This window comes from Coffea arabica, chromosome 2e (genome assembly GCF_036785885.1).
Source record: "Coffea arabica cultivar ET-39 chromosome 2e, Coffea Arabica ET-39 HiFi, whole genome shotgun sequence".
Classification (NCBI taxonomy): Eukaryota; Viridiplantae; Streptophyta; class Magnoliopsida; order Gentianales; family Rubiaceae; genus Coffea; species Coffea arabica.
In genome coordinates this window covers 11,720,272-11,741,154 of record NC_092313.1, presented here as the reverse complement: position 1 = coordinate 11,741,154, position 20,883 = coordinate 11,720,272, and the positions used below count along the sequence as shown (strand labels likewise).

General features: G+C 35.3%; 2 protein-coding genes across 3 annotated transcripts; one reads left to right on the top strand and one right to left on the bottom strand.

The window, feature by feature from the left end:
- Positions 1–863: 863 nt before the first annotated feature.
- Positions 864–8,847, top strand: LOC113730977 (probable hexosyltransferase MUCI70). The gene is made up of 9 exons (XM_027255987.2): positions 864–1,935; positions 2,358–2,651; positions 2,836–3,046; positions 3,180–3,289; positions 3,372–3,571; positions 5,215–5,318; positions 7,104–7,291; positions 7,440–7,639; positions 8,358–8,847. The coding sequence occupies exons 1-9, from the start codon at positions 1,677–1,679 to the stop codon at positions 8,583–8,585; spliced, it is 1,794 nt and encodes a 597-aa protein (XP_027111788.1). The 5' UTR covers positions 864–1,676; the 3' UTR covers positions 8,586–8,847.
- Positions 8,848–10,700: 1,853 nt separating this feature from the next.
- On the bottom strand, positions 10,701–17,349 carry LOC113730976 (linoleate 13S-lipoxygenase 3-1, chloroplastic). Of its 2 annotated transcripts, none has more exons than XM_027255986.2 (9): positions 16,870–17,349; positions 16,278–16,552; positions 15,863–16,100; positions 13,327–13,536; positions 12,943–13,031; positions 12,688–12,795; positions 12,157–12,458; positions 11,737–12,003; positions 10,701–11,642 (listed from the first exon to the last, which is right to left on the bottom strand). In XM_027255986.2, exons 1-9 carry the CDS (start codon positions 17,228–17,230, stop codon positions 10,892–10,894), a joined length of 2,601 nt encoding a protein of 866 aa, XP_027111787.2. In that variant the 5' UTR covers positions 17,231–17,349; the 3' UTR covers positions 10,701–10,891. The 2 variants fall into 2 exon arrangements, with proteins under 2 accessions (XP_027111787.2, XP_071935034.1); XM_072078933.1 differs by having other exon boundaries at positions 16,314–16,552.
- Between the last annotated feature and the right edge of the window lie 3,534 nt (positions 17,350–20,883).

Genomic DNA, 20,883 nt, shown 5'->3' with positions numbered 1-20,883 from the left:
GGGTACATGGCAGAACTAGTTAATGCAAGTAAGATGTGTTTCTTTAATGTTTTAGTGTTTTTAGGGGTATTTTCTTTTTCTATCAGCGAAGAGAGTAGACGGATTAAAATCTAAAACCTCTATGTTTGGAGTATTTAATTTTAGCCGTTAGACTTTTTAGGTGTGTTAAGTAGCGAAGATCATAATTGATTTCAATGGCCATAGTGTTCATTTTTTTTAAAAATTTCTTTTGTTTTTGAAGGTAGCTTTTTTTTTTTGATGATTTAATATTATAGTATGCTCTTTTTTCTTCAAGAAAAGAAATTTATTATTATTTCAATTAAATTGAAATATTTATTTACCCAAATAAGCTCAAATAAGTTTTTGCTGTCATTGAATTTGAGTATAAAATGAACTTGAAGTTGGTGGACACTGAACTTGGTCAAGGTTTCTATATCAATTAATGTGTTCGCCAAACCATCGCGAAACTATCTAGTGGAGTTTAAGATTTTAACTTCTAACCTTTATTTCAATAAAAATTCCAATTAAAGAAAATGTCGAATCACACCAAAATTTCCTAGTTTGATTAATGAGGTAATTAATGTACTAAGAAGTGGGTGCCAAGTATGCTACTAATACTTATAATTAGTACTAATAATAGCATCCTCTACTTATTATTCCACGCAGGGGGGAAGAACCTGCCGTCTAAAATAAGCCGCAATTGGCGCATTTTAGTACTCTCAAATCTCAATAATGTCTTCTGCTGTTTATTAATAACAAAATTTTGACAGACTTACTAAATTTACATTATTACCATTTTCTCCGACATTGGTTCATTCACACAGTAATTACGATGTTAGTACGATAACACTTTCTTAAATTAAGTAATTAACCAAAACAAATTCTTAAACTGAACTCTGATCTGAAATCAAAGTATGGGCTGGCATCCCACGAAAACCCCTAAGAAACAAGAAATAAATCCAAATCTCATTTTCATTTTCAGCAGAGGGCCATCCTTATTAATTTCTCTGTGAATATCGAAATTTATTAGTCCTACATCCAATCCCCACTTGGGATTATATTACATTAGAAAAAATGAAGTCCCTTTTGGATTTGTAGCCTTCATTGTTTCTTCTTTCTTCTGTCTTTGCTTCTAACATCATTATCTTTATTGCTTCAAAAAAATAGATCATTATCTTTATTCTTATTTTACTTACATCTGTGCTTGTTTATTTTGCTCGCAAACTGTTAACTTTCATCTGGGTTTACTCTAAAAACCCAATCTTCATTGGATTTCCAACCCTTTACGACACAGTGTTTTTCTCTACTGGGATTGGCGGCATTGGATTGAACAATACTGCATATGATTTTTTTTTATTGTTTTAACTTCATTCTTGCCTCAATTGGTGAGCTGGGATTAAATTATTTTAGGTGAATTTAGTTGATTTGCTGCCAGATTGGTGTTATTGGATTGGTTTCATTTGATTTATGCAGTGGATATTTTGGTGTACTTTGTCATAATAATTTGGGCGCATATCAGAGATTTTGTACTGTGCGAGGATTAAAAAATATTTGCTTTTTTGGTTGATTGCACGGGTGAAATTAGCAAGAAAAGAGAAGTACAATAGAGTTGGTTGTGGATGAGGGGGAAGGAAGGGGGAGATGAGAGGTGAAGAGAAGGGATTGAGAAGACAGCAATGACTACAGGGTCATTGGGTCTTCGATCCTCAGGAAGTTATGGATCATTGCAACAACAGCAATTTCAGTTTCAGAACGGTTCAGTGCCAAATCAAACTACGCCACCTGTCAATTCGCGAAAGCCATCCAAGATGCTCAAAGAGAAGGAAAGATTGTTTCCCTGGATTTTTAAATTTGCCCCAAGAAAAAAGGTTGGAATGCTGCTCTTGTGTGCTGTTTCGGCCGCCGTATTTATGTGGGTGTTGTATGTTGGCAAAGGTAAATGTCTATTTTAGCAATCTTTAATATGCTTTTTCCTTGTTTGGTGCACTTAATTTTGGTTTTAGCTTGCCTAAAGTACAGTTTGAATGCCATTAATGTGAAGACCGTTAAATGCAAGTTCAGCTTAATATTACTGACTAATATAGTTGGTGAGTATACGTTTTTGTTGTGGTTTGGCAGTTAATAATGTTTGATGTTGAGAATGCTTTCTGAGAACTGTTTATCGTGATGAATCCAGCTCGATCATAAATAGTGTTTGATGACAATCTGAACGCAGGCTTAAAATTGTTAATTATGATGAATCCGTCTTTGGAGAATCCGTGATGTAGGGATTGATGTCAGAGAATTTATGCTGTGTTCTAATATTTTTGCTTTTCATCTTTCATTTGACAATCTGATCATATTCGTATTAATTCCAGGTGAAGATTCGCCAGAAAGCACTATGAAGAACATTCAATTTAATAATACTTTGGATTATAGTGGATTTTCTCCACTATCTGTGGAAAATGAGACAGTTAAAGTCAAGATACCTTCTAAGGCAATCATAGGCCAAGGAACTGCAACTTCAGGTCAGCTGCTATCTCTGCCACCGCCCTCGCCTCCTCCGTCTCCTCCAGTATATTTTGCTGGATATACCCTTCCTCCTGGGAATCCATGTGAAGGTTTCACGTTGCCTCCCCCACCAGCAGATCCAAAAAGAACTGGACCGCGTCGTATGCCTTCTAACTTCCTGTTCTGTTTTGATTTCTCTACGACTTGTTTGTATGAGAATATGCTTTCAAAACTGTGACTAATAAGAAGATTCAGAAACTTATTATTCTTTCCTCCTGTATTAACATGGTCATTTTATGAATTTAGGAATAATTTTCCTGCATGCTGTTTATTTTGTTCTTTCAGCCTGTCCAGTGTGCTACCTTCCCATGGAACAAGTTCTCGGCTTAAAACCAACAGCACCATCCTTCTCTCCTGTTCTAAAGAATTTAACTTACATTCATGAAGAAAACCTAACTAAAACTGAATTTGGAGGTTCGGAATTTGGTGGGTATCCTTCACTAGCACAGAGAAATGATTCTTATGATATAAGGGAGTCAATGAGCGTGCACTGCGGGTATGATTTCTTTACTGATGCAGTTCAGTGAATTTTAACATAATACAAGTCTTTCTTCTCTTCTTGGTTAAATAATTTGGTAATCCATGTTTGGATCCATTTTAATAAGAGCGTGTCAATATACCCATTACAGGTTTGTAAGAGGAGTCAAGCCTGGACTGGGTACAGGTTTTGACATCGATGAATCTGACCTTCTTGATATGGAAACTTGTCAAGGGGTGGTCGTTGCCTCTGCAATATTTGGTATGATATTCTCATGCAACTTGTATGTTATTCCTGCATGAAAGCTTTAGGTTTATAAACATGACAATGCATTGTTACTCAGGAGCCTTTGATTTGATACGTCAACCAAAGAACATTAGTGACTATTCCAAGGAAAACGTCTGCTTCTATATGTTTGTGGATGAAGAAACAGAAGCCTTTTTAAGAAATTCTAGTGCTGTGGATGTTAACAAGAAAAATGGGTTGTGGCGAATTGTTGTTGTTCGCAACTTGCCTTACACTGATCCAAGACGCAATGGAAAGGTAAGACAGTTTCAGATTTAATGTAAATTTTTTACATATTTGCTGCAGAGTTTGCAAATGAGAAGCAGATAAAACTGCATGGGAGATGTGGCAGTGAGTTTTTTTCGGGAATTGTCAAAAATTATTGTACTAATTTTGTCAGTATTGATAAGGCACTTTTGTGAACATGCAATGCATGACTATACATGACCGTGGAACTTCTCCTATGGTAATTTTGACATGATAAATGGCATCTATCTACAATCAAGTAATGACTTCTTATGGACAGATAAATATATGTCTGACGTACACTTGTAATGACCAAAATGAAATTTTACTTTGACATAGTGGAAAGTAAAAACTTAGCCTCGATTCATTTGTTTTGAGATTTGAAACCCCTGGTTTTTAAGATATCAATAGTCACACTTCTTGAAAGACAAAGTAAATAATTTTACCTAATCTAAGGATATGTAATATCTAAGTGAAGTATATACAATTTTATTAAGTCTAGCCTCTGTGGAGCATGTCTCTTATCTATGAAGTTCTGCAGTGGAACTTTTCTTTTAGACTGTCATACGTGTCTTTAAATCTATATGCATGTATAATTCTTGTGTTTTATGAATATTTTTTCCAAAAACATGTGAAAAGTGTGTCCTTGTTTGCTTTTTATTGTGGCCTGGTATAAAGAATTTACAGAAATTGCTGGTACCAATAGATGATTCTTGTGGAAGTTTTACTTCTTCCCAAACTTGTAGCACATAATTTGCTGCTTAGGGATTAAGTCTCAGTACCAACTGCTGGTTAATGTGCGCATCTTGGGTGCTTTTCTTCTGATTTAATTCTCTAAATGTGTCTATTTTGTGTGTTCTAAACCCCCTCTAGGTGTAAACTCAAACAAACACTCACCAAAGTTGCATGAAGTTTAAAGAAGAATTTTACTCTGGTTAAAAAATGAACAGTTGATGGTTAAATACCCTCCACATAAGCCTGATATAATTTTTGAACTGTTTGCTTCATTTGTATGTCCATGAGCTGTCTTTCTTTACATATTCTAGAATTTCATGCTGCAACACCCAGTTTTCATTTATCTATCTTAGCTATTTATTAGTTTCTTCTATACTGGCTTTCTCCAATCGAGGTTTACTAGATAGCTTTCCCACTGTTGTTATCCACATTTCATTTCATCTATTATGTCAGTTATTTATTGTTTCCTTAAGTAAGTATCTTTTAAACTTGTCCAAACTTCTGCAATTGAACTCCGAAAATCTCATACTTTTCAGATTATTGACAGGGGATTTTGAATGAAGCTTGTATATTTCCTAAATCTTTAAAATGTCAAGAGCCTAGTTGATTGGGTTGAACTTTGGACGTTTCCCAATCTTTTCTTTGTTTGCAGTTCTTTAATTTGCTGTATCTGTGGCACTTCTTCCTTCTCAGAACCAGAAAAATGACTCTGACAAATATTAGTTGTGGTCATATCGCTGTCCTGTATCTTGTAGACAATTTCACAGAGATCCTATTTTGGTATTGCTTTATTGTTTGAAAATCATTCCATTACTTCTGGTTTGAAGAGTGCTGTATCTATATAAGCAGGCAAGATGTAATTCTATTTCGCCGTTTCATCAAAAAAGGCAAGATGTAATTCTTAAGTGGGATTTTGGCAGGTTCCAAAACTTCTACTTCATAGGCTTTTCCCAAGTGCCCGCTATTCCTTATGGATTGATGGAAAGCTTGAGCTGGTGGTAGATCCATATCAAGTACTTGAGAGGTACTTCTGAGGCATTACCTCCTGTACTTGAACTATTTTCCAATGTCAGTTCTAAACTTTCATTGGAAGGTGATATTGGTACTTATTATGAAAAAATTGATGTTTCTCCGTCTTATATTTTGACCCTTTAAATAGATAACTATGTACCAGACCTTTGTTTCATGAGATATCCACCATTTTAAGTTTTATGAAACTTGTGCAGTTGCCTGCCCTTTCTTCTGTCCTTGCTTCCTCTGGGTCCACCAATTCCTTACCTCACAACCTTCCTTTGTCACCCATGCTATCCAAAATTCCAAAGCACCATCAGTTTGATACCAAGTCATAGTTAGCTACGCCTGCAGAAGCTACAACTCCGAATGATTTAAAAATATCTGGCACTTATTCTTGTGGCCAAATGGATAACCAGCCTTTTTTTTTTTCTAGATTCATGGCTACCAACTGCAAATTAAGTCCTTTGGACATGATTTATTTGTTATATTGTGGTTGGGACAGGCGGGGTTTTGGTATTTTGTTTGTTTTCTCCCCCTGCCTTTAGTCCAAATCTTAGGTTTTATTCGTTTCTTCTCCTTTTGGGAAGGGGATGGGGGTGGATGGGAACTAAAATTATGCCATTGCCACTCATTGCAAGTTTTTGGTTGATCATGTTTCAGGAAACATTTCCAAATTTATCCAATAAGCTTGTCTTGAAAAGAAATCGTGTTGAGTATTAGGACACTGCAACATGTCGACATTTTTAAATCTTTAATAGATTTCACACACTCTTCTGAAAGCTGGAGATAGCAAAATTTACTTTGATCCTGCAGTACTAAATGGGATGCCTTCCGATGGAAAATGATAATGAAATTCAAATATCTGAGTCACTATTGAATGGGAATGGTTATGCAGGCATGCTAGCTGGATACATTATACTTGGCACACAACAATTGTCAAAAACCTGCCAAAAGAAAAAAATGAATACACGAGTCTAGTGTCATGAATGGAGGCTCCATATTAAACTGGATAGGTGGTAATGATAGTAACAAAAACGATTTTGTTGATAAGGGTTGTTGTTGTATGAAAAATTATCTATTTCATGATTCGAAACTCTTTATCATGATAAATTAACAAAAAATGTTGGTTACGCATTATCAAGACATGGAGATGTTATTGCATAAGTGGTCCAAAGCAGTCATGGAACAGAATCTTCTAGTTCCAGTTTCATTTATGAGCAATTCTGGTTGTTCTAAGGGACAACATATCTATCCTGTTTAGTTGGAATCTTTTTATTTGATCAGTTGCAAGAAATCATATGTTAGTGGTACATATCCTTATGATCAATCTGGCACAAATATTGTGGATGGAGCTAATCATATATGAATTCAGTCTTAGAATTCGAACAATTCTTATAATTGTCTTATTCAACACCTGGCTGATCAATCTTAGACTTTTTCCCTCTTGCCCAACATTCTTCAAATTGTCTCCTTTTTGCTTGATGTTTCTGACATGTTTTTTGGGTCATCTCGTCTGCATACTTCAACTGCGTGACTTTCTAAACCTTGCTGCTGGATATTTTGCATCACCATTATTTTGCCCTGAAACTTGTTCTGCTGAATGTTTTGCATAGTATTAGTATATTTTTTCGAATATTTTCGCATTCTCTTGGTGAACAGAAATACTCTCTTACCAGAGTCATGCTCCAGACAAAAAAGAGATGAAAGATAAAGAATTTTTTTTTTCATGTGTACCCTGTCTATCTAATTGACAGCTGCTTACACAAAGTCATGACAACCCTCTGTTTCATTTCAGGTTTTTGTGGAGGAAAAATGCTACTTTTGCAATATCAAGGCATTACAGGCGATTTGATGTGTTTGTGGAAGCAGAAGCTAATAAGGCTGCTGGAAAGTATGACAATGCCTCCATTGACTTCCAGATTGATTTTTATAAAAAGGAGGGTTTGACCCCATATTCTTCGGCTAAACTCCCTATCACTAGTGGTAGGACTATGACCCAATCTTCTTGTCTGTTCCATTCTACTTTCAACATCCGTTGGTCAAATTTTCTTTTAGGGTGTTTTCTTGCTTAAGTTGGTGGTCATTTTTACTTTTGTCTATCTTAGTGCAATCTGACTATCACTGATTGCAGATGTTCCTGAAGGATGCGTTATCATAAGGGAGCACATTCCAATCTCCGACCTCTTTACTTGTCTTTGGTTTAATGAAGTGGACCGTTTTACATCGAGAGACCAGATTAGCTTCTCGACTGTAAGGGACAAGATCAACTCAAAGACTAACTGGACAATAAACATGTTCTTGGATTGTGAGAGACGCAACTATGTGGTTCAGGTAATCTTATTAATGGAAAAGGATAAAAAAGGAGAGAGGAAAGAATATAACCTCTGATTATTTTCTTATAGATAATTTGTTAATTTCAGCTTACAAATATTTCTCCCAAAATTACTTTTAGAACTGTCTGCATTTTCCTTCCTGTGCTGCTTGTTGCTCGTAGTTTCAATCTTTTACTCCCTGATATAACCTGCATAGAACACCCAAAATTTCACATCCTGTTTTCTGATAGAATAATGAGACAGTGTTATTAGAGATAATTCTTGAAATTTTTTTATGGTGCACAGTGCTAGTTAGTACTGGCAATAATCAGCTATTAAACTACTGTTTTGTGAAAAAATGTCTGGTAATGTTTCAATAGCAATTCTCATTCTCATTTTTAGCGAATGGAACGATTTTTCTTTTAACCAATGCGTCAAATACTAAATTGTTTTTGATGATTCTTCTCTGTCTCTCTCTCTGAATGTTTGAATGGCAATTCTTTCCACCATTGTTTCTTTTGTTGTTCTCTCTCCACTAGCCTTATCTATCGCTGCCCTTGATTCACTTCATCAACTGCCATACGAACAATATCTTTATGTAATTTGTCCTTCAATCTACTAACTTTGATGTGACTATCCCTCTTGCTATACATTTTCTGCTCTACAGATAGCATTGCCTTTTTTTTTTTTCCCCCAGCAGCCCATTTAAATACTTAGCAATTTATTATAACATGCAGGGTTACCACAGAGATGTGCTTGAGAGCCGGGGCATCCACCCCCCTATTGCGGTTGTGCATCCTCCACCACCTATGATTGACGAAGAACCTAAGAAAACAGTACCTGAGTTTTTGTCAGAAAATATTAACTCTTATCTAAAGAAGATCACCACGAAGCGAGGGAGGGACAGAAAATCCAAGCGTCACAGGAAAGTAGCTGTTGGCAGCAAGGATATCGCCTCTACTTAAATTTTTGGTTAGGCAAAATTCATTCTTTCCATCCCCCATTTCCTCAATCACGGTTGCGGGGCTGGGGCTGGGAAATGTAAGATGAGTGTCATGGTAGTGTTTCTACACAGCAATCTCCCTTTCCTCACAAGTTTTGGTTTTGAGATGTCAGACATTTCCATTATTTAATTGTATATATTTTACGTTGTCAAGGATTATGCGGTGGAAATGAATCTTTCTCATACCATTGCCATTTTTTATCAGAAGATTCTTCACATAGCAACTAATGGTGCCTTCAGAGAATGGTTAATGTTTTAAACTGATGAAAAATCGTGCAATCAAAGACTTGATCCCGCATCCCTGTTGAGTCTTGGGCTAGATGTACCAACATGAATTTTAATCGGTTGCTTGTCATGACCAGGAAACCTCTTTCCTGCAGCAAAACTGACAAACGCTGCCGGTGAGACATGGTTTATCTTTTCTAGTCATCTTATTTAGGGGAATATTCAGTATTTCTTCCGTCCCATTGAAAAATGGATGTCATATTTTCCATTTTGAAATGTTTCTTAACGTTTGTCATCTTACTGAAATTAAGATTACTTTTTATCACTTTTCTTTCAGTGTTGTTCCTACTTTTAGTTGTATGTCATGTTATTAATCAAATTTAAATTTAAAATTTTTAAGGGCAAAATATTTGAAAACAAAAGCATCCACACTGCAATCAATCAATTGACCTTAAAATGTCGAAAAGCGACGGCAAATATGAGACGGAGGGAGTAGTAAAATTAGCTATACTGGAAAAAAAATAAGATTGAAATCCATAAAGAAATGGTAACGGTTGGTGTGTCAGGGCTGAGCTAAGCTAATCCTGAATTTGCAGACAGCAATCCCAATAAGGTACAGATCAAGATCATGATTAGTTCTAGTTAACGAAATAAGGTCAAATTAATGATTCAGTACCGGGTAAACTGTTTTTTTTTTAAAAATTTGTGATTAAGGAAAAGAAGATTTCGAAAAGAATAGTCAGAAATTATATCAAGTTTAATTTCTTTGGCCCCTTTTCTTTCTCTACCCAGCTCCTCCCTCCACATTTGAGATCCCTGAGCCCCCCACTAAACTAAATGGCGCCCTCCATCCTTCTTCTTCCTCTCTCTCCTTGCTATCTTAGACCATTGAACACTCATTTCGAACCTATAGATGTTGAATAATCATCACAAATTTTGCACTGCCCTGCCCCAAAATTTTTGATGACGAATTCAGTTGACCAAAGGCCAAAATTGGATTCCCTGGAAACTTGTCTTCAAGGAACCATCCTCCTTCAATCCATCTTAATTACCTACAAGAAACCAAGCAAGAAGACCACCAACATTGTCGCAGACTTAATTTGATCAGGTTTTTCCTTCAACGTTTCCCCCCCCCCCCCCCCCCCCCTTTTTTTGTTGTGTTTCCCAGTACATTATTTTTTTTTTGGTAACAATTAACATGCTCATATTCTGCTGCATGGAGGAGCTACACTTGTACAATTCAAAGATAACCTATCAAATTGACATTCGAGCTGAGGTATATGAACTCCTTCATTGCGGGCCGGTCACCCCGCCTGTTGACCAAGTGACAATCAATCTTTTCCTATTATGAAGTTCTTATAATTCATTACGAAATTGCAGTTATCGGTTACATCGGATCCTACCTAATTCCAGAGATAGAACAAGATCAGTAGGATCCTTCTTTAGCAGAGGGTAATTTCAAGTTCATGCATTTATTTAATCAAATATGTGAACTAAAGATCATGATCGTATTTATGTTGTTTTGGCATATGATAATCCGATTGCTGGAAAAGATATAGTAGTATTTTATAAGCGACAACTTTTGAGTGTGATATATTAAGCTAGAAAAATGAAAAATCTTTGATCTTGATCACTAATCCTCATACCAAGTGCAGTGCTAATGCATGTCTCACTATTTTTTCAAGTAGAACTCTAGTGGATCGGTGGCGAAAATGGAAAGAAACATTTGGCTGTGTATCTGGCCTTGTTTTCATTAACGCTGGCACAATACAATTTAATCCTGATCTCAAATTCACATGTTGCGTCACAATTGGTATAGCAACCAATATGTTTGAGGCTGTAGAACATAAAGTGGTAGCAAACAACAATGGCTCTTCAAATTGTTACACCCAATGAAACCAGATAGTAGTTTCAGCTTAATTGACTGACTAAACAGAGTTTGAGTTAATTACAATCTCCGTCTCTGACTCTCTTCCAATACATTGAACCTGGGAAAACAGCAATATTTTGAAAGGAGAAAATCCACAAGTTTTTAAACCAAATTCACACTGTTATGCTATTTGGCACTCCTCTAGAAGTAGCACCATTTCCTGAACTAGGAATCAGCAGTTCATATGGGGGTATTCCAACAGCACATCTATTTCTCAAATTGGAATCGGAATTTCTTTCCTCAATCTCTCGTTCTATCATTTTGATGTCCACAAAGAATCTGTAAAACGCCTCCAAGATTTCTGGTCCTCCTGACCAGCTCAATAAGTCGTCCCTCTGCCCAATATATTCTTCATCACTCGAATGGGCAGAGATCACACTTAGCACAGATGCAAATTTAGCACTGTTGTCCAAACTGGGCAAAGATGATAGGAAATACTCTTTTGGATTTTCAAGAAAACTTGCATACTCGGGATCATTCTCTTGTGGCAATAGCTTTCGCATCAAATTGGGATGGCTCGGGTCAAATCTACCATATTGTCCAAAATTTAATGCAGCATGTTCTCCAGATGCAATCCATATTAAAGTCGTAAGAATTTTAATGAGATCATCAGGAGTTTCAAGATTAGGCCACCAAGTAGCAAAGCGATGATCTGCATGGCCTACATTAATTACCTCCCTGTACCAAGCTTGTAGCTCCTTGTCATCTTGTATCAGAACTGCATTTGGATAGTAATGATTCACATAAGTCTTCACCAATTTGTCAATTGCTGACCAGTAGAGGAGGCCATCATTTGCATATGGGTAGTCCTCGATAAGAAGTCTCAACCCGTGTTCGTCCTTAGGGTCAGGTACTGCTATTCCTCTATAAGAACAACAATTGACAATTAGTGATGTATGAAGTTTCACTTACATGGAGTTAGTTAACATTTAGAAAATCAAACTCAAAACTAGCTAACCTCCTGATGAGATCGGCTGGAAGGCCTTCCTGATCGAAACGCCAGAAATCTCTGTAGGCAGAACAAGCAAGCTGCATGCAATATTGTCCTGGCGCATAGAAGGATTCAATGGTACCACCTGCATTGATGAGAGTTTCACGGGCAGTTGTATTGACCCTCAATGTATATCGCAAATGAGGTTTGAGGAGCTTGAATATGGGGTGCATTATGCTTAACTGACGGTGAGCAGCTATTATGACTGGTTCCATGCAGGCATGCACCCGCAACCTGTATAAGGTTGACTATCTAAATTAAAATGCTGCTCATCAACGAACTATCTAAATATTCCCAAGGCAAGGAATATTTGAGGTCAATTTTCACCCTTTTTTTAAATATCTATCAAATATGAAAAACTTTTGCTCCTAAGACTCGATTGTTTACCAGTGATTTACAAGTTGATGAACTCCACTATCATTGGTGCAAACATGAGCCTTGGCGAGTTGCCATAGCCAGTTACTTGTGTCATCAATAGGAGGGGTGAGAACTTGCTTAGATGAAACTGTTAGCTCCCCTTTTGGAAGGCTCAGCTCGATCGCAACGGGTTTCAGAGTACCTGCGCTTGTTAAGAAGAACAATGTCCGTGTCGCATAGGATTTGCGATCATCAAGAGCATTTATCTGATTGAGAATGGGAAGATAGAGATCATGGTAATCCAATATGAATAGCTTCTTTTTGTCCATTGCCTGAAAGTACTAGTCAAAGTTAGTCGATCAAAAAAAAAATTTTGCAGACACCAAGAAGCACAGTATTTTTCCAAGTACACATAACAACAGTAAAAACGAAAGACTATTCTTGAGTATTGATAATTCATTTGGCCCTCGAAAAATTTATTTCCTGTACAGATAGCACCTTAGGAATTCCCAGTAGAACCTAGGGTTGGGAAACAAGATCCAACACCCATATAGCTCGTACCTGTTGCACTGACATTCCATCTAGATGGCTGATGATGTGTTCTTCTTTGAGAGCTGATTCCAGGGGGCCGTAGATAGACGGATCGAGTTTGCTCCTTGGTGGGAAGTTCTGAACAAGAAAAACAATCCTGTCTGATCAGCAAATTTTTGTTTTTCCAGACACCATATATATCGGATTGCATTAACAGAACTTAACGAGTAACTTGTAAATAAAGACTACTTCTGGACTTAAAAACCCATGTTTACAAAGACTCACCGTCAACCTTTCTATGTTTAAGGGATTTATTCCTGCAAGAACTCGTAGAGCAAATTCGTCGTCCCCCAGATCCGAGAATCCCATTGCCCCTTCAGGAATGTTGCACATATATACGTGGTTATTCGTCTCGAAAGGGACTAAATGGCTGGCAGAATTTGAGTTCAGATAATATGTTTTGGATTTTTAAGCTGAAGCATAAAAAGTACACTAGGATGAAGAAAAAAAACATTTAAAGGAAGATTGATATGAAAAGGTAAACGATCAAACAAGTAAAATTTTGACACAAGAAAATGAAATTTCTAATTAAAGCGTGGTTTATTATAACATGATTTCATGATCAAAAAAACGAAGGCAAGTGAATGAGCAAAATTAAACATCACTTACCAGGTGGAGAATTGTTTTGGTAATGGGGTAATTTGATTTTGAGATTGGTAACGTCGGAGTAGAGGTTGGGAACTAAAGAAAACATCAGGTAACCAAATACTGCCTTAAGCTTTCCTGTAGATACATATCTGCTCTTTGATTCCTCAAATTCTTCATCTCTGGGCACATATACCGGTTTCGAACAGCCTGCTGGGATTTCCGCATTGGCGTCTGCAGTCAGCAGCTATAGTTAATAGATGACATAAACTCAGCCTCAATTACTTCAACCCCATGTTACCAATGAGCTTACCAATCTTATTCTTAGTCAAAATGAAATAGTTTTATAATTCTTTATAATTTTTGATTGATACTATTAATTACTTTCTTAAATTTCTGCGTCTTAAATTAGAATTTCCAGTTTTCTACCTATCAAACATGGTTCATTTGTCATAAATGAAAGATGGAGTATTTATAAATTTCGATTCTTTTTTTTTTTTTTTTGAAAGGTTTTAGAATAAGATCCATAATTTTAACAAGCTTGGATTGATCAACTACATTTTTTTTCTTTGTTTAATAAATTTAAATGTCGCTCGTCTCCTTTTGGCTCCATTGTCTAATACTAGCTTTTGTGGACCGAAGTACTCTAACTGGAAGATCGTAAATATAAACATTAACAATTAGGTTCTAGGAACAAAGAAAATTGGTCATTGCTCTTCGATGGGGACTTCCCAGTTGATTTTTGTCTACTTGTGTACAGTTGGCATAATTTACTGTGGGATATTCATTTGTAGCTTGTAGATAGTCTTACCTGACTGCTATACTCTCTTTGTTATCACTTACTGCCAATTTTAAGAGAGAGTTTTGATTTGCTTAAAGAAAAATTAGGTCCCCATATTCTTGTCACTTTCTTTCTTCTTAACTCTTAAAATCAATTGTCATTTATAACGAGTCTTCCATGACGTTCACTTGGGGCCATGGTTTTGAAACCCGACCTATGCATTGACTCCGAAAATTTATTGAGTCAAGAGTCGTTGATTCAATCATTAGGCCAATCGTAATTCACATGGAACATATTACATCTAGTTCATTTAGTTGGAGATAAGAAGGGTGTGAGAAGGACGGAAGGTAGGAAAAATAAATCACGTGTGACATTATAAACGTATTATAATTATTAAATACATGAATTGTGAAAAAAATTTAAACTAGGGATAATTTCACAAACCTCCCCTGAAGTATCTGACAGTTGCAAAGAGCTCCTCTCAAGTTTTAGAAATACACTTAGTTCCCTTGCTTTTACTATTTAGGTAACAAGATAGACCCATCAGGTTAGATTTTCCTCAAATACCCTAAATTACCCTTGTTCTATAAAAAACAAAATAAAACTATTTTTCTCAACACTTTCTTCCAAATTTGCAACAACATTACCACCAAGCAAACACTTTAAACTCCAATGCTAAATCTAATTATTTCTAAACATGCGACAAACCTACTAAGCAAATAGTTTGAACAGTTCAAGAATTTCAACAACTCGAAAAATCCCAACATCTGTCTTGTAATATCATCCCAGCCTAAATGTTTTTCAAAAATCAATTCTCTCTTGACAACCAACAACCAAACTCACGCTCTAAACTTCAATTCAATACCTAGTACTGTCATAAAACAAATAATAATCTAAACTATCACCATCAATAGAACAATACTCCAACCTCCACAAAAATATATATTAACATCGTAAAGAAAATCAAATGCATTTGTTAACATCCTACACAAGTTTTCAGGATAATAATCAACCTAACAATTTCCCACTAATCCCTCCTCTTCCATGCTTTGTAGTTATCAATTGCATTATTTATTTCTTTATCATCACTACAAGCATATTCATTTCTCTTTAGTTGACAATGAAATTTGCTCCTGCAAGTAAAATAGTGCCATATTCATCACGTAAATAGAAATGGTTATGGTATGGTAGGTCATCATTAAAATAAATAAAGATGTGAATATAGTAAAAAAGTAAGAGAAAAGGAAAGGCAAAGAGACAATAAGAGAAAAAAAGAAAGAATCAATACTTACAAGAGAGAGAAATGGAGAAAGAAGGAATGGTTGTTGGTGGAGAATAAAAGAGGTAGGGTTTCTTTTTCTTTTTCTTGGTTTTATTTAACCCTTGCATCATATTGTGAACTATCTATTAAATGAAGGACATTATAGTCATATTCTCACACCAAGGAAGGTTAATGTAATTTCTTGAACCTGAACGAAGCCGAGTGAAATTGTCAAAAATCACAGGGAATGTTTGTGAAATTATCCCTTTAAACTAATAACACATACTAGGATAAAATTTTTTGTTTTAAACAGTTGTACTAAGAACAAGCAATTGATCAACCTAAACCTCTAATATTGTTATTATTATCATCAATGTTCCTAATTTTTTTAAATATCATTTTACTTGCATTATAAACACGTTATTCAATCACTTTTTCATTCACTAACTTTTATTTCACGCATAATATATCACCAAAAAAGCTCTCCAAATAATCTATTGTTATTATGTTTGGCTCACCAGCAATGGTCGGAGGACGGCCAGTCCGGCAGCGTCTAGGATGAGGATTTTGTTGCCCTCCTAGGGCAGGTCTTGCATGTTCGATCCCTTTATCTGGATCTCCAAGATCATTGTACACATCGTAGTCGTATATCCTATCAGACGCCAATCTAGTCCCCGTCCCATCACCTCTCAGTTCCTGAAGTTCCCTCTCCCGTAGTTTCTTCAACCCCGCTGGCGTCTGGAACGGCAGATACGCCTGTTTCAACCAGATATCATATATTATCACCCTCAAGTCAAAATGCAAAACTGATGTTCAATTAGATATATATCTCTGGTAACCCATCCCAACCCACCAGGTTCATCCCAGGCAAAGAATCTGATTTTCAGAGACTTGGAATAGGACTACTGATGGGAGTTAAGCTTAAGCAGTCACCTTGTTAGAGAAGAACACCCTGGGCCTGGAATTCACCTTCTGTGGTTGAATCCAAGACTTGCAGTCGAAATTGACAAACCCTTCAACGGAGATGCTCACCAAGAAGAATTCTTTCTCGTACTTGTTGTAAACCATAATGGCCCCCGGCACGCCGAAGTTGTGGTCAACTGTAAATTGAACTCTGAAAGTTTGAGGGTCCGAAGAACCACTGCTTGGGCCATTTGAGTATGACATGTTTAATACAGCTTCTCTGCTGAGCTTTGGCTCCCTTGTATCTTCCGTAGAACAGTTCAAAATTTTTTCAGATCCAAGATATTTTGGGGGGGGGGGGGGGGTTGGAAAACAAAATATATTACTATAAAATGTACCGTTACATTGGTCCAAATGCGAAAAAGATTGAGAGTTTATTTGGTCTTTTAACTATCAAACTTAGAATACTCGAATCTGAACTGGAAAAACGTGCAATAGAAGTTCCATGCAGCTTAATTTTTTGATTTGATACAATTGCAATTCTGATTGAAAAAATTCAATATTTAAGGAACAACAAGTGATTAAAAAAGGAGAACAAAGTTCATGATGATCCGGGGCTTACGAGGATCGAGCTCAGAGCTAACAAGCTGTAGCACAACACCGCGGCCATTAGTCGCGGAGGAAGCATTCATCAATTGGAAAATCACGTCCTTTAGATCCGTTGGATTAGCACATTTCACAGTCACAATAGCTGACAGGCTAATCGTCCTTGATGGTTCGTCTTTCTCAGTTTTCGCCAACTTTTCTTCAACAGAACAAGTTTCTGCATGCCCAAGGATAGCCTTGCTGGAGTACTCCAGGGGTTTCCTAGTGTAATTGGGTAGTATTGAATTGAAAGTAAAGAGTTTTTTCCTTCGCTGAAACGGTTTGACATTCAGCAAAAATCTAGTAGACGAGGCCAGAAGTATATTACAGGCGGCCATGTTTCCAGGTGCCTGTGTCCGTTGAGGCCACAAGAAGAAGTACTGCTAGATGTTATATATATAATTTAGTCTGTGGAGATTGATGAGTTGAAGATGATATGCATTTTGGGATTATGGATGGTCCAATTAGTGTTGTCTACTACTACTTATACTATTTTTTAGTTCAGGATCAACAATAATTACCAATGGATTATGATTAATCAATACTCAATGACAACATAGGGAACCTTCTGTAAATCTACATGTTACACTAATTTATTTGCCGTTGACTGATGCAAATCGATCTTGTTTTTGCAAGTGAGTTGCTACTTACTGATTAATATAGGGTTAGTTACATCTATCTCCCCTACGGTTTGGCAAATTACAATTGACCCTCTTGAATATCTAAACGTTTAACAAATACCCCTTCATGTTAATGGCTGTTAGGTATGTTGCTTGCATCAACAGAAAAATAGGTCCGAAAGCCTCAAATTGCCCTTTTGAAGTTTGAGTTAATTGCATTTACCTTCTTTCTCGATTTGTTCAAATTACAAAATGGATCCTATTTGTTTTAACTTATAGTCGAATGCGTCTAGTATGCAAACAATAAAAAAAAAACAACTTCTACATTAGTCAATTGATGTAATGTCAACAACATTTTTAATGAAATTTCTAAAAAAAAAAAAGAACAAGAATTCAACTTAAGATTATTGCAAAAGGAAAATTTGACTCATAATACCATATTTTACTAATTACATATAATATAGCTAATTTTGCCTTATTTCTTAATTCTTTGAATGGACATATCTGTTTGGTTAGCATAATTTACAAAAAATATTTCCAAATATTAGTCAACTTGCATCATAAACATAATTTTCAACCACTTTTTTATTTCACATATGTTATATCACAAAAAAAATGTTATGGTATCATTTCAAATAATATCCTAAGTCCTATCTATATATACAGTCCTTTCAATAATTCAAATAAACCTAAATGAAGATAAATGTATGTTAAATACCCGGCATTTTTGTCATTTCATGGCCTCCTCAGTTGGGTTTTTTGAGATTGAAGTTGGACGCTTCACATAAATGTAATTTGATCGAATTAGATGGTTCATTTTGTGATTTAGTCAAATCTCAAGGAAGATAATTGTAATTAACCCTTCAAATAAGACTTCTACACTCTAACACACACACATATATATATACCATGTCACATGTAGTACTAGTCATTGGCTAGATTCCATTTTCAAGAGTCCTGTCAAGTGGAGATTAATTAAGTAGCATGGCAAATGAACAAGATTAGGTGAGGAAAGTAAGAGCTCACGTGCAGCCAACTAAAAGGTTGGTATACCAATCATACTATCAGCTCATTGTACATCCGTTGGAAGGGAGATTTTACTAGTTCTGCCGGGATGGGCTAAAAACTTATTAGTATTCTTTTTTAAGAAAGGGTTTAATGCTTGTAAGCATATTTCTTAGGTGCAATGGAAAGGGGAAGGGTGAGGATTTGGTCACTTGATTAATATTCTTACCAATTAAATTGGGTTTTGAGAACTAAATATATAAAATAAAGAGTATTTTTTTATATACTATCGGTGTATAATTTTTTTTTTATACTGACAGGTTTAGATTACATATCACGTAACATGAATTCAAATTTGAAATTAAAATCATGCACATATGACATATATCTATAGCTGTTAATGTAAAAAAAAATTATTACAGTGCTAGTATATAAAAAATCAATCCTAAAATAAAACCTATCAAATAGTGTCATAAATATATATACTTTATTTATCTATTTATTTGTATAATATGTGAAATACTTTGCTCTTCTCAAAATTACAAGTATTTTTTTTTCCAATCATAGCTTTTCAAATGAGCCTTATACCGTTCAGAATATTCGTCAGGCCCATTTTAGTATTTAGGATGGCAATGAACACTGCCCCAACTCTGCCTCTTAATCCACTTATGTTGCATCACATATACAATAAACATGTTTGTTAATTGTTAGTAATATGTTTATATGTCTCCGGGTAAGCTAAATATTATTGATTACTTCTCCCCTCTACAAATTGAAGGAGTTTGTGGCAGATTGAAGTTGTATCATTTCTTTGTTCTAACAAAATTTGTCGGCTAATTGGTGACTGGAAGCATTCTGATAAGCAAATATGCTCTTGCCTCCATGTACAACATTTTATAGTATGAGTAAAAATTATTATTAGGACTTCAAAAATTTTGCCGATGCATTTGAGTGTTGCTGCTTTCTTCAGTCAATATGCAGCTTGTCTCTCTTGTTCAAATTAAGTAAAATCAAGGAACGAACATTAGTGTTTATTGAATCAAAAAGTATTGAATAAAAAATGTACTCATCCAACCAATAATAGAATATAGAGTGCATTTGATAAAATTGAAATCTGAAATTTGAATCCATTAAATTATTAAATTATAAATATTGTATTCTAATATTTGAATGCATTCTATGTTAATTTTTTTTTCCGGAAACGACAATTATTGTATAACCTATCTATCCTAGACTATAAGGGAGGGAGAGGCTAAAGAGGTTTTGTGTTAGGGGTTAGTAGGTACACAGACCTTATTAGACCAAGGGAGTGCTTTGGCACAACCCTTGGATTTTTTTTGCTGCAGGTGTAATTTAAACTCCCACCTTGGTGGTCTCTTTATTAAATAATAAGTGAATAATTTATCATTTATTTTTTTGAAGTAAGTTTTGTCTATATACTTCAAGTCTATTAATTAATTAAGATATTCTTTTTTCATTGTCAAATACTTATAAATATTTTAAGATTTAAATTTATTAGTTTTAAGTATTGGACTAAGGTTCCGTTTGATAAAACTGAATCTGAATTCTGAAGTCTGAATTCTGAAATCTGAATACTGAAACAATTAATTTACTGAATTTTAAGCACTGAAAAAAATATATGAATGTCTGAATTTTAATGCTAAACCTATTTATGCTGTTTGATAAATATTTATAGCTGAATGCTTAATAAGTTTAATTTGACAATTTTGCCCTTATATCCTTTCATTCAAAAAAGAAATAGAATCTATGATTTAATTAGTTTAAAATTGTTAGGTATGAAAATGACAATATTTATTTTTAAATCAAATTAATATAAAAGATGAAATATATTATATGAGGAGTATGGAGAAGATGTGAAAGTCATTAAAAAGGGAGAAAAGAGAAACTAAAAATCGTTAGATAGAGAATATTATGTTGTTTAATTAGATAAGAATTTTGAACATAATTAACAAACAAGGGTAGATTTGGTAGATAAGATAAGGTAGTTGAAGTAATTCTATTGATTCTTATCAGAATTAAGCATTCAGTTAGGATTCCTGTGCTGAAAAAAATACACACAGGTTCAGCACTGCTTAACAAGTTCAGCAAATAGATTTTCATTTATCAAACACTCAAAACATCCGAATGTTTGAAAAAATTCAGATTCAGCACTTTTTTATGTTATCAAACAGACCCTAAGTTATCAAAAAAATCAGAATCTCTGACTTTCAATATTGAGTTAAGGCCGTTGGAGCATCCCCACACGTTGTTAGGATCACTTCTAGAAAAGTTGGATCGAGGTGACTGCCGAAGATTGATGGTACAAGCATAGCAGGCCCGTCGATACGGGTGAATACTGGACCAGC

What these genes read in the sequence shown, in the direction of transcription:
- LOC113730977 (XM_027255987.2), top strand. Translation starts at nt 1,677, where the DNA reads ATGACTACAGGGTCATTGGGTCTTCGATCCTCAGGAAGTTATGGATCA. An exon ending in GGTGTTGTATGTTGGCAAAG is followed by an intron (nt 1,936 to 2,357) that starts GTAAATGTCTAT and finishes TATTAATTCCAG; the next exon opens with GTGAAGATTCGCCAGAAAGC. An exon ending in CGTTGCCTCTGCAATATTTG is followed by an intron (nt 3,290 to 3,371) that starts GTATGATATTCT and finishes ATTGTTACTCAG; the next exon opens with GAGCCTTTGATTTGATACGT.
- LOC113730976 (XM_027255986.2), bottom strand. Translation starts at nt 17,230, where the DNA reads ATGGCCGCCTGTAATATACTTCTGGCCTCGTCTACTAGATTTTTGCTG. An exon ending in ATGGAATGTCAGTGCAACAG is followed by an intron (nt 12,459 to 12,687) that starts GTACGAGCTATA and finishes TAGTACTTTCAG; the next exon opens with GCAATGGACAAAAAGAAGCT. An exon ending in CATCAACTTGTAAATCACTG is followed by an intron (nt 12,004 to 12,156) that starts GTAAACAATCGA and finishes AACCTTATACAG; the next exon opens with GTTGCGGGTGCATGCCTGCA.